We start from the raw sequence: 11,227 nt of genomic DNA on the forward strand, positions 1-11,227 counted from the left end.
CTGATGAGGGCAATTATCTGGTTCAGCTGCCCTCAGGGCCCCTGCCTGCCAGCACGGCTGAGAGGTAGTGACCCTTTCTCCTCAGGCCCTGGGTGTTCCTCTTGGGCAGTGATTGTCAGTGATTTTTGTCAACAAGTAAGTGAAACAGGAAATACTGTTACAACTTTATAGCACTTATAGTCAGGTACTGGGTGTTAGTTATATCATCTTTGCTTAATGATGGCATTTGTCAGACTGTTCTCAATCCTGGTGTATAGTCTCAAAATACCCACACCTGTCTCTGTGTGAGCAGAGGTGAGATTTAGCTATGGATGAGGGCGTCTGAATGAAATGGATGACTTTCAGATGTTAGCTTTAAAAGCTGAAGTTTGGTTCCCACCAGATGAGCATTTTTAGAAACCTGCATGTCAGACCTTTATGAGTCTTGGAAGAGTGAACCTTGGATCCATTTTCTGCCAGGAATGTGTTTTTAGAGATTTAAGGTGTCGAGCATCTTCACCAGGAGGGCTGAGACCCAGGTGTGCTTGTTTATAACCGTGAGCGGCCTGCACTGAAATGCTTGTCCTCCCACAGGAATCCCCCGGCCTCTCTGTTCAGGGTGAGGGTGACCTGAGCGAGCTGCCTCTGCGTTTCTCATTCACATGGGACCCTTTCAGGCCAGAGGGTTAAGATAGGTCTTGAATTGTACTTTTTGCCTTTTGCTTGCTCTGTCCCCTCTGTTGCTGTCCACAGCCACAGCACCCTGGGAGGAGCCCCATGCGGTGCAGCCCCTGTGGCTCCCTGGGCAGGCCTCTTCGTCCAGCCCTGAGGCTGCCTGCTCAGTTGAAGGTTCTTTTCGAGATGAGGGTGTAGCTGCCGGAGACCTTGCCGCGTAGCTTGCAGAACGGGGGCAGGACGGCTGACTGGGCTCACTGTGCTGGTCGAGCCTCCTCTCCTCTCCCCATGCCCAGGATGGCCTGTCAGGAGCCAGGCAGTGGCAGGTGGAGAGGGGCCTGGAAGGTGTGCCGTGGGACCCAGTGCTTAGACAGCTCTTCTGCACCCTCGCCTTTTAATCACGGGCTCATCCCAAGTTGCTCTTCTGCCCTGACAAACAAAGAAACACCCACACAAGTTCTTGAGCGTTTTGTGAAATTTACTGAAAACGGCTCCGCAGCCTTGACGGAGCTCTGCGGCTTCCTCCTAGCCAGTATTTCATGGAAAACCAGTGACCTGGGGCTCCCAGGAGCAGGCAGCAGTTGTGTGATGTGGCAGGGAAAGGGCTGAGGTCAAACCACATTTAGTATTATAGGCTGATCTTTTTTCAAAAACTTTTGCCTTGGGTGTTTTCCTCGCTTTTGGGGGGTTGGCATCCTTTTAATCATTATCCTACTGCTTCTCTCTCCAAAGCACTGTATGTATATAGCTCTCATAAGCAAAAGCATATGGAAATTGTCTTTACTACTACATGATGCTGAACTATGGGACCATAAGGAGGGTGTAGATATGAATTGTACATATGTGAGTTTGATAATGATACACAGCTTTTTAAAATCGGGGAGAAAGAATTTCATGATGCCCTGGGTAGTAATACCAAAGCCCCTGTCGCAGCCCTGCAGATGAGTTCAGTGTCCTTCCTGCTTTCCTTCCCTCTGGACACTGCCTTGGCTGACCCACTCTGGAAAGGCCCACTTGGTTTCTAATAAACGGCATGAGGAAGTGTTGAGGCTGTAAATCCCCTTGTGCTCTAAAACTGTTCATCACTGCAATGAGAACGGTCTGCTTCCCCAGCAGCCTAACTCACTCCTCTCCATATGCCCAGCTTGGTCTCCAGATTGACACTTGAGTGGTTTCTGGAAACAGGTCTGTGGGTATCGAGAGAAGAGAATAAAGATTCATCCCCCACCCCCCAGTCACCCCCGAATGCTTTCCTGTATCCAGAACAGCCCACCCCAACTACTGACACCAAAGTACATTTAGCCAATTGGCTGCTGTCAGTGGATAATACCTACTCAGCATTTGAGACAAGTTCCAGCATGTAACTTCCACTTGGTGAGTGAACTTGACAGGAGAGGGAATTGAGCTTAATTTATATCATCTAATAACCTCAGTGCAGCAACTTGGGAAGTTAGCCTTCCAGAATTTCCCCCAGACTTTTCCCCAGTGAATTACAATGCCATATATTGTAATTTTTACCAGCTCTGCTCCCTGCTGAACTGGTAAAAATTTACCTGCTGTTCAGTGATTTTCACCTTTCAAAAATCAAAGGCAAGTGTCAAGCAAGGTGTGTCTGACAGAGGTACACAGGACTTGAGTAGAGAAATAAGGTGTTTTTGGCTGAATGGAGAATCCTTGGGTGGGTAGAGAGAACATCCAGGAGTTCCTGTGGTTGTTGTGCCCTGTTTCCTTTTCCAGACAGAACCTGGGGCTCTCAAGTCCACCCACCGAGTTGGTGGTCCCCAGGAGTTGGCGGAAGGCAAACTAAAGCAGAGTTGTCAGGGGCATAGTGAGGGCAAGATTGGAGCCTCTTCCCTCCATCCCAGTCTACCTTTGACTAGTGAGGTGTTAGACTGAGCCAGGGCTGAGTTAATTTCAGGGGTAATCCATTTCCTGCTACTTTTATTCAGCCAGCACCATTCATCAGGAGAGGAGAGCCCTTGGGACCCTCTTCTGCATCATCCCAATATCTTGAAGGAAGGGAAGCAGGGATCTTCCCACCCCTAGTTATAGATGCTGAAGGTATAGAAATATGTCAGGACTTGGCGACAGAAATGCCTCCACACACTTCCTGCTGCCACACAGCTGGTACCCCTACCCCAAACTCCGACCTGACAGCAGGTTCTCCCCGACCAGGTGGGCTTTGCTCCAAAAAGATGATTGTGCTTGTTAGATGCAGGACGAATATTGAGGCCATCCATGCTTCTGCTGTGAAATCCTTTAGGAGAAAGACAACTGGTATCCAATACCTTCAAGTAATGAACTTATCAGTAAATATAACACACTAGCTCATTAATCTTAACTTTGCTTTTGAGCCAAGTGGGAGCTCAGCTTCTCAGGAGACAAAAATTTCATCTCTGTTTCTTTCCTTAAACCTAGTCCTAATTTAGAGTCAGACATATTGCCCTGCTCTCCCTGGGAAGCAGTTAATAATGTGTTTTTTTTTTTTCTGTACAATGGATGGTCCAGGCTCGGCCTGGTTGCTCAGGCCGCCGTGGGCACCTGTCCGTACTCAGCCTGAGCTGAAGGCATCAGAGCAGGGCTGTGAGTGTCAGCTGAGGAATATTCTCTGGGTAAAGTTGATCTTAAAAGTTAGGGCTTTTGAAATCGTTGTCCATCATGGCCAGTCTTTGCTTCAACTTCTGATATCCTTCTAAAATCACTGCCTCCACCCCTCTTCTCTGAAAAGAATTGAGGATGGGGAGAGGGACGAATCACAGTTTGCAAGTGGTGGCTGTCCATTCACTCTGGCTTAAAAGAGAGAAATCTCTGAGAAGGGATGATGTTTGCTTGGAGAATAAGTGAGGAGAGCATTGGCCCGGGGGTGCTGCTCTGGGATGCCTGCCCCAAGTGTGCAGGGAGAGGTGGTTTAGGAAAGGATTCCAGCTCACTGCAGGTCAGTCCTGTGGACCTGGTCTGGGCCCGTGGGACCTGGAGGTATGACCAGATGCAACTGTTGGGATGACGTGATGGGGAGGAGCCAGCCCAGATCTCACGCCCCCTCCCCTGAAAGAAAGGGCCAGACAGACCCAAGGAACATCGGGTGACTGTCGCTGTCACACGTCCACACCCCCATCAGCACTCCTAGAATTTGACCAGAAGGGGAGAATGGGCCACAATCCTGACACAACTGTGTTCCCTTTGTCCTCTGAGCCTCTCTGCTGACACCCTGAGGGCCTCCTCTCATTGTTTGCTACCAGAGGGGTTTCATCTGTGCCTACCTGCTCTGCCGGCCTCTCCTCAACCCTTTGTTCTCCAGCGTTGTGCTCCCAGGAGGCCCGAGTGTGTGGGCCTCACCTCCTGCCCACCAGGTGGGGTTGGAAGCATCAAGCTCCATTAAGATGCCAGTCGGAGCTCGACATTTCTGTTCTTTCCTCTCTTTAAATGTAATACCTTGTCCAGTGCTTGAAGTAACCCATTTTCCTCTGAGAGCCCCCATTCATGTGTGAGCTTTGGTTTGATCACACCCACTGTCCCCATAATCATTTCTGTCGCCCCGCCCTGGTCTCCTAGAAGCAGTGCGAGTCTTGTGGTAGATACTGAGGTTTATCCAGGCTGGGGAGGCACTGAGCTGCCAGCTCTGGGCTCTCCCGCCTGTGTGGGGCTGGGAGGGAAGGGGCTCAAGAGCCCACTCATTTCTGAGGCAGGCGCTGCAGAGTCACATTGGGGTTCCACCCTCAGGGTCCAGGCAGGAGCAGCATTGAAGGCAGATGTGCCCCTTGGACGTTCTGAGGATGTCGTTGGACTTGCGTGAAGGTGCTGGCTGTCTTGTTAGGGTGGGGATATTGTAATAGGCTCTTCAGCAGCCGGAGCCCCTGCTGCAACCATCGTCCACTCACTGGACGGCCCTCCCGCTCTCTGGACCTGAGGGAGAGCTGGGCTCTGTGCACGTGGAGGCCACCCTAATGGTCTGTCTTCTCTGCTTCCCCCACTGCTGCAGGTTACGTGTTCTGTATGTTGCATCGCCTCCCTGAGCAGCATGACTGTACGTTTGACCACATGGGCCGTGGCCGAGAGGAAGCCATCATGAAAATGGTGAAACTGGACCGGAAAGTGGGGCGCTCTTGCCAGCGCATTGGGGAAGGGTGCTCCTGAAGGCCGGCTTGGCCGCTACGTGACGCTGTTCTTAGTTCACTAATGTTAGCCTTATTTAGGACAAAGTCAGCCAGACACCTTGTACTGGGCACGCGTCAGACTACAGCCAGTCCGTTTCCTTTCCTTAGCCAGCCATCCTGGTACTGTAGTTTAGGGGTTGATGGTGGTTGAAATTGATTTCTGGCTGGTTACTAAGGTGCCTGCTAGCCATTGTATAAAATTAAAACATGAAGAATATTTTTTTTTGAGCATGGCTAGTGGATTTAAAACAACACATACCTGTCACTGCTGGAGTCAAACTTACAAAAAGCCTTAAGTGGAAAGTGTTCCAGACGGAGACTCTGAGTCAATAGAGGAGGAGAAGCTGGTGTTCAAGTCCCCACGACGCACATGGCTTTGCCGGAAGCTCTGGTTAGTGTTCGGCCTTCACCTCTTCACTATCCTTAGTCCCAGTAGCCAGGATACCTGATGGCCACGCATGCCCGGGCCACGGGAGGCTGTTGAGATTGGCCCCGTGGCTGGGCTGGGTGGTGGCCTCGCTCTCCCACTGAGCAGGAAATGGGGGTGGGGACAGGTTAAGAAAATTTACCTGACTTGCTATGAAAAAACTCTCTCATCACACGAGAAGAGAAACAGTAACCTCACTTTGAAAATCAGCTCCACTCAAGCCTAGTCCACGAATGAGAACCACCTTTTCTACACAGGACCCTTGGTCACGAGAAGCGCCCGCGGGCGCGCCCTGACCCCACGGGCCCTGGTTCGCCGTTTGCCGAGTGCAGGGATCTGGCAGTGGATCAAATAAGGCTAATTGCAGCACCGCAGCTGTGGCCTCCAAACTGGCCTCTGCAGCTAGATTTCTAGATTGGAAGTTTTTTAAAAAGATGTTTCATAGCCAGCAGGAATCAATAGAAGAGCTGGGAGCTGCCTGCAGCTCCGTCCCTTCCAGCAGGAGCCTACTCAGCCCCTCCAAGGCCAAGGGACGATGCCTTGGCCTCGCCTCTCATGTCTGTGCAGCCCCACAGTCCAAGGGCAACCAATCCACTTCTACCACATAGCAAGTTTAGTAAGGGGGGGACACAGCATATGTCACAGGGACAGAGGTTCGTGGCCATGGCCCAGCTTGAGAGAAACACTCGCTCAGGCAGGTGCGGGGAGGGCCTATTTCTCAGCGTGTTTCTCTTCAGAGAGGAGTTGAGTGGAGGCAGGAGCTCAGGCCCAGTGGGGATGGGTGGAGATGGGCCTGTTTGTTTGCCAGTGTTAGGAAATCATCACCGATCAGGTGTGGGGGTGGGTAGATAGGAGAAAGATGCCCTTTAAAGCCTGAGCAGGGGTGAATGGCCCCAGAGCCCCATCTGATCCAGGCCGGTGAGGGTCGGAGGCTCCTGCAGAGGCAGTTTGGATCTGCCCGCACACAGGCTACTGGAATAGTTTAACCCAGCAACTTACCCTTTTATACCACAGCAAGTGTTTGCTCAACTCTGTCTGCAAATTAACAGTTAATACCTGCAACTACAAATGTTTTTGGTCCGAAATACTGAAATAGAAAATCACGCTCTTCCCCGACTCCTCTCCCACCCCACCCCCACCAGAGTGGAATCCGCTGCAAAATCTCCAGCCTTAATTCTTGCTTCAGGACCCAGACCGGCGTCTTGCTCTAGGGCAGCCCAGGGCAGAGGGGCCAGGTCTGCCCACGTTTACCACTGTTACCAAGCCACGGCCCTCTGGCCAGTACCTGGCCATCCTCAGTGATGCGGCCCACCTCGGCCCCCCACCAAGCTCTGATCGTGAAGAGGCCACAGGCGCCCTTCCGGCCCTCCTCAGGCCCCACCGGCTGCTGCTTCCCGGCGGCAGCGATGGGAAGCAGGCTCTCTGGGGAGCCCGGCCGCACACGGGGCTCGCAGCCCATGGTCACTTCCTGATGGTAGAGCTGGGGGTGGGGTGGGAGGGCTTGTTCCCCGGCAGTATCTGTTCTGTGAAGTTTGTTAAATGTAAGGAAAGCTTAAATTCTTGTATCTTTAAAAGAGAAAATCTTATTTAACCCTTTTGTGTTCTAGATTTACTTACACACATAGCCTAGAGCTCAGTTTTAGTTTTAACATTGTGAAAATATTAAAAGAATCTTGTAACTTTATTCTTTTTTCTCCTGCTGAAAAAAAAAATTAAACCAATCGTATGAAAGTTTGGATTTCTCTGTTTTGCCGGTTCTCCTAAGTGCCACCTGGATGACCAGAAAAACAATAAAAGGACTCCCCAGCCAGAGGTTGGAAGAGATGGAGGGCTCTTGTGTGCACTGTCTGGGGCTCACTTGTCTCGTAAGTGTCCAGGCTCCACAGTTGCTCCTCTGGTTTCTCTTGTGTGGTTCCACCTCAGGAGACCCTGGGGTAGAGGTGTGTCTGCTGGGCCCAGCCTTCTCTGGCAGCAGGGAGGTTACGTACCTGGGGGAGATGGGAAGAATGAGCACCAGCCCAGAGGGCCCCCAGCTGTGCGAGGGTTGGGTGTTCCTGGGTCCTGGCATATCCAAGACCCGACTTAACGAAGGACAGGCCTGGAGGAGAAAGATTCCCAGAAGGGACGATCAGAATGATGTAAATGCTGTGTAGAGGTTCACCTAACACGCCATAAGATAGACTAGGCTGTCTCAAGATGGAGAGGTTGTGCCTGCGGTCTGCAGTACCCAGGGCCTGGAAAGGCGTTCTGAGAAGAAGGTGCTGTAGAGCTGTGGTCACAGTGTGGGCCCACATTCCTCTTTCTTACCGTCCTAGAGCAACACCTCACCATCCACACGTGTACTGGGCGTGATACTCAGGCCCCACAGAGGGCTAGCTGAGATCACAGGAGACGGGCTTGTTTGGGTGCTGTCTGTCTGCCTCCTGCCCAGAGGCAGAGAAAGCATGGAGCCGTGGGGGAGGGACCACAACGCACAGGAGTCTTCGCATGATTGCTGAAGGGAAGCCACATCGCAGTCTCACAGCTGTCAGCTCGTTTGTTGTGAACACACAATTTGTATGTTTGCTCACCTAGGCTGCTATGCAAAACGAAGCTGCATCCTGCCCACAAATGAACACGTATTCCAAACAGCAACAGTGCCCTTGGGGCTTCTGGACACAGTCCTCCTTTACAGATGGCTCAGAAGAGCTGTTCCCCATCCCCAGCCCAGCATGGCCCCTACCCTCCCCACATCAAAGAGGTCCTCACCAACCTTTACAGACCCAGAAACCAAAGATAGAGGACGTCTGCGTTCTTGGGTGAATTCAGGTTATACACGTCTGGCAAGAGTAGCTCATGGGCCAAGCCCCACGGCCACGCTGAGGTGCTCCTGCCACCCCTCCCTCTCCACACCGCAGTCCCGAGGCTGAGTCCGGTCCTCACCCTCCTCTGGCTTTTCTAGGTGTGAGGGTACGGGTGGGGCGGCCTCGGAACCTCAGTGCTGGGAGAGCCTGACGAGAGCGTCCTGGCTGTTCCTCAGAGCTGGTGCTGCCTCTCAGGTCCCTTCTGGAAGGGAGCTCTGAAAACTGGAGCTGCCCTCTGCAGAAGGAGGCTGGGAGAAGCTGGGCCCCAAGGCCTGGGGAGCTCTGAGCTGGCCTGGGCTGGTCAGCAGCTCTGTGCTCCCTGCCCACAGGCTTCTGGATCTCACTGTCAGCACCCAGGGCCACTGATGGGGACCCACTGCCTGGGGCAGGTCTGGGAGGGAAAACCCCCGTAGCAGCTGGGAGTAAACCAGGAACGTGGCGCTAGAAGCAGCCATCGGGGAGGGCAGTGCCCCCTACACACAGGGTGGAAAGCAGAGGCCGAGGGGCATGGTGACCTTGAACAGCCTGGTCCTCTGTGCCCCACTGCTGCTCAAGTACCCTCCCTGTCCTGAGCCACAAGCCCTCGGAGGACGCTATCTGGCAGCAGATGGACAGGCTGTAACAGTGTCACCATTGTTCCCAGGGCATCCATGGGAACCCAAGCCCTGGGCCCCAGATCCCACCTTACAGGCCTCTCAGCTCCTCCTGCCGCTGGCTCTCAAAGGTGGTGGCCTCCAGCTGTCCCAGCCGCAGGGACAGCCAAGAGGAGACAACAGTGGAGGCAGGTGTAGGCAGCAGCGCCTCCTGCTCCGGGCTCAGGGCTTTAAATACTCAGGATGCATGGGGTAAATGCACAAGACATTTATCATAAATTACAGGTGGATGATTGTGGGTCTTTAGGCCCTGAGGCCTCTAGGGGAATATTTGAGTTCTTTAGGGGGCGGGGTAAAGCAGAAGCTAACTTGGTGGGCTTGGCGGGCCCCTTTCAGAGTCTGCCTTCTGGCTGGGAGAGGACAGGTGTAGGGAAGGACGGCCGGGGGCCAGGGGCTCTGCTGCCCATCTGGATAGTCACAGAGGAAGCAAAGGACCAGGCCCAGGTCAAGAGTGACTCAGCCAGATGAAAGGGAGGGCACCCTCACCCCTCTGCTAGGTTATTCCATGAGCATTATTACTTTAGTAATGTTTAAAAAATAGAACAGTGATTTTCAAAAGTGTACGCCTGTCCTCACCTCTGCACTGGAGGCAGGTCCTGGCCTGTGTCAGTCCAGCAGAAAGTCCTGCCTGAAGGCACGTGGGGTGTTCGGTGGGGGACATGCAGCTCCCCGCGCCTGCTGAGGTGCGACAGCTCCTGCGGCCAGTCTGATGGAAACCAGCAGAACCCCCAGGTCCTCTCCCCACACCTCAACACAGGGGCGGGGGCTGGGGTGTATCGGAATCTGGTTTACTCTCCGACCAAACCCTCCCACCACCGTTTCCACTCATTTTCTGCAAAACACCAGGGCCTCGGGATCCTGTCCAGTAACCAGGTATGACCAGGTCAGCTTCTAGGAGGAGAAACGGGCGCATCCCTGCACATCCCTCCCCCTCCTCCAAAAACTGCGCAAATACCAGGCCACAGGACGACTTCTCATTTAATATTAGAATAATGAAAACCGTGGTGGCACAGAACCACGAACTGCATTTTAAATTCCTAGGGCCACTAATGAGCACTGAAGTCCTGCTGGAGCTGTTATTAGGACAAACATTCAGAATGGATGGCTGCAGCCACGAAAGGAAGTGGAGTGTGGCCTGCACCACTGCAGCCACAGCTGCCGCCTGTCCGGCCGCCACCCTGAGCACCTCAGCTGCACCCAGAGGAGCTGGCCGCCCATGTGGAATGCAGGAGTGACACGATAGCACCAGAAAACAAAACAAAACAAAAACTCTCTAATGAGGAAAAATTCCTAGAAGGAGACACATGTAATTTTCTTTTCCTTCTTTGGCACCCTTCTTCTCTGTCCAAAGGGAGGTTCTTAATTGAAGCCCACAATGGGGAATGCTCCCTTTCTTTATTATCAAATGGCCTCAGCACACAGGATGCTCTGCTTTTTATCACAGATTAGACCTTCCTTTTTTCCCCCGTGGCTCTACAAAGGATAAGTGATTACACAATTTTGTTATCTTCTGAATTTAAAAAAGGTGAAGTTGACTGGGTCGGCACTGTCTGCACAGTGGTTTGACAAGTGGGGCGACAGCATAACTACTGAGCAATTTTTGCACAATTCAAAAGCTACTTTTTTCTTGGCCAAGGAATTAGTCTACCAAACATCCCACTCTTGCTGAAAATAATTTTCTTTTCCCAACTCTTCTAGGAATAAAACACTTTTAATGTATTTGTCAGGAATCAACACTTCATTTACTAAGATTAAAGAAGTGACAGAGCAACTGAGAAGAGCCCCACATCCATCATGGGCTCACGGTTCTAACTAGAATCAGAAGAAAAACGGAAAAAGCACTGAGAATATGGGAAAACGTGTTTGCGTGTGTGATGCTGTTACACCTGTTTCACGTTCAGAGTGCTTTGCAGCAGCCCCCGCCTTTAAGCCCGCCTTGACTGGGGCGCCACGAGGCACACACCCCGCCCTGCCCACCGTGCTCAGCACCAGCCCTCCAAGGAGGTACCAGAAGGTGACGCTGAAGGCTTTCGCCAAAAGCCCCCACAAAGTGCATTTTACTCCCCCACAAAGCATGACCTAAAATGAAGGGCAGGAGGTTCTGCACGTTCAATCTCTAGACCTGGGTAGTGGTTACAAAGGTGTTGTTTCACAGTAAAGGGCCAGAGGCCACAAGCACCCCTCTGTCCACCTCACCAGACCTCCTCAAAGCAGATGCCGTGGGACTGCATCCTCACGGGGTTGGGGGGGAGCCACGGGCCCTCATCTGCCGCTGCCCCCTTCACAGCTTGGCCAAGCCTGCTGCCTGGTGTCCCACAGCTCCCAGGGAATCAGCCTCCACCCTGTGCTGGGCTGAGGGCTCCGCGGGCATCGGGCTCCTTGGAGCTGGGTCTCATCAACACTCCCGTTTAGCTCTATTGGTCTCTCCCCAAGTTTGGGGGCCATCTTGGTCCTGCTGGCTCATGGAGGCGGGGGGGGGGGGGGGAAGGCGCCCCC

The 11,227-nt window shown here is 52.8% G+C and overlaps 2 protein-coding genes across 4 annotated transcripts in view; one reads left to right on the forward strand and one right to left on the reverse strand.

Moving 5' to 3' along the window:
* The window catches only part of ZFAND3 (zinc finger AN1-type containing 3), a 204,096-nt gene extending 199,069 nt beyond the window's left edge, over positions 1-5,027 (forward strand). The window contains exon 5 of the mRNA XM_024765879.1: positions 4,634-5,027. Within this exon, the coding sequence (XP_024621647.1) occupies positions 4,634-4,788 (155 nt within the window). The 3' untranslated portion in view covers positions 4,789-5,027. The remainder of the gene's footprint in view (positions 1-4,633) is intronic.
* Positions 5,028-5,067: 40 nt separating this feature from the next.
* The window catches only part of BTBD9 (BTB domain containing 9), a 406,228-nt gene continuing 400,068 nt past the window's right edge, over positions 5,068-11,227 (reverse strand). For 2 of the 3 annotated variants that reach the window (XR_003006037.1, XR_003006038.1), the window contains exon 12: positions 5,068-7,223. The gene's annotated coding sequence lies outside the window, so the exon portion shown is untranslated. The remainder of the gene's footprint in view (positions 7,224-11,227) is intronic. The other variant, XR_003006036.1, reaches the window with a different exon arrangement.

The sequence above is a fragment of the Neophocaena asiaeorientalis genome, unplaced genomic scaffold (genome assembly GCF_003031525.2).
Source record: "Neophocaena asiaeorientalis asiaeorientalis breed wild unplaced genomic scaffold, Neophocaena_asiaeorientalis_V1.1 scaffold46, whole genome shotgun sequence".
Lineage (NCBI taxonomy): Eukaryota > Metazoa > Chordata > Mammalia > Artiodactyla > Phocoenidae > Neophocaena > Neophocaena asiaeorientalis.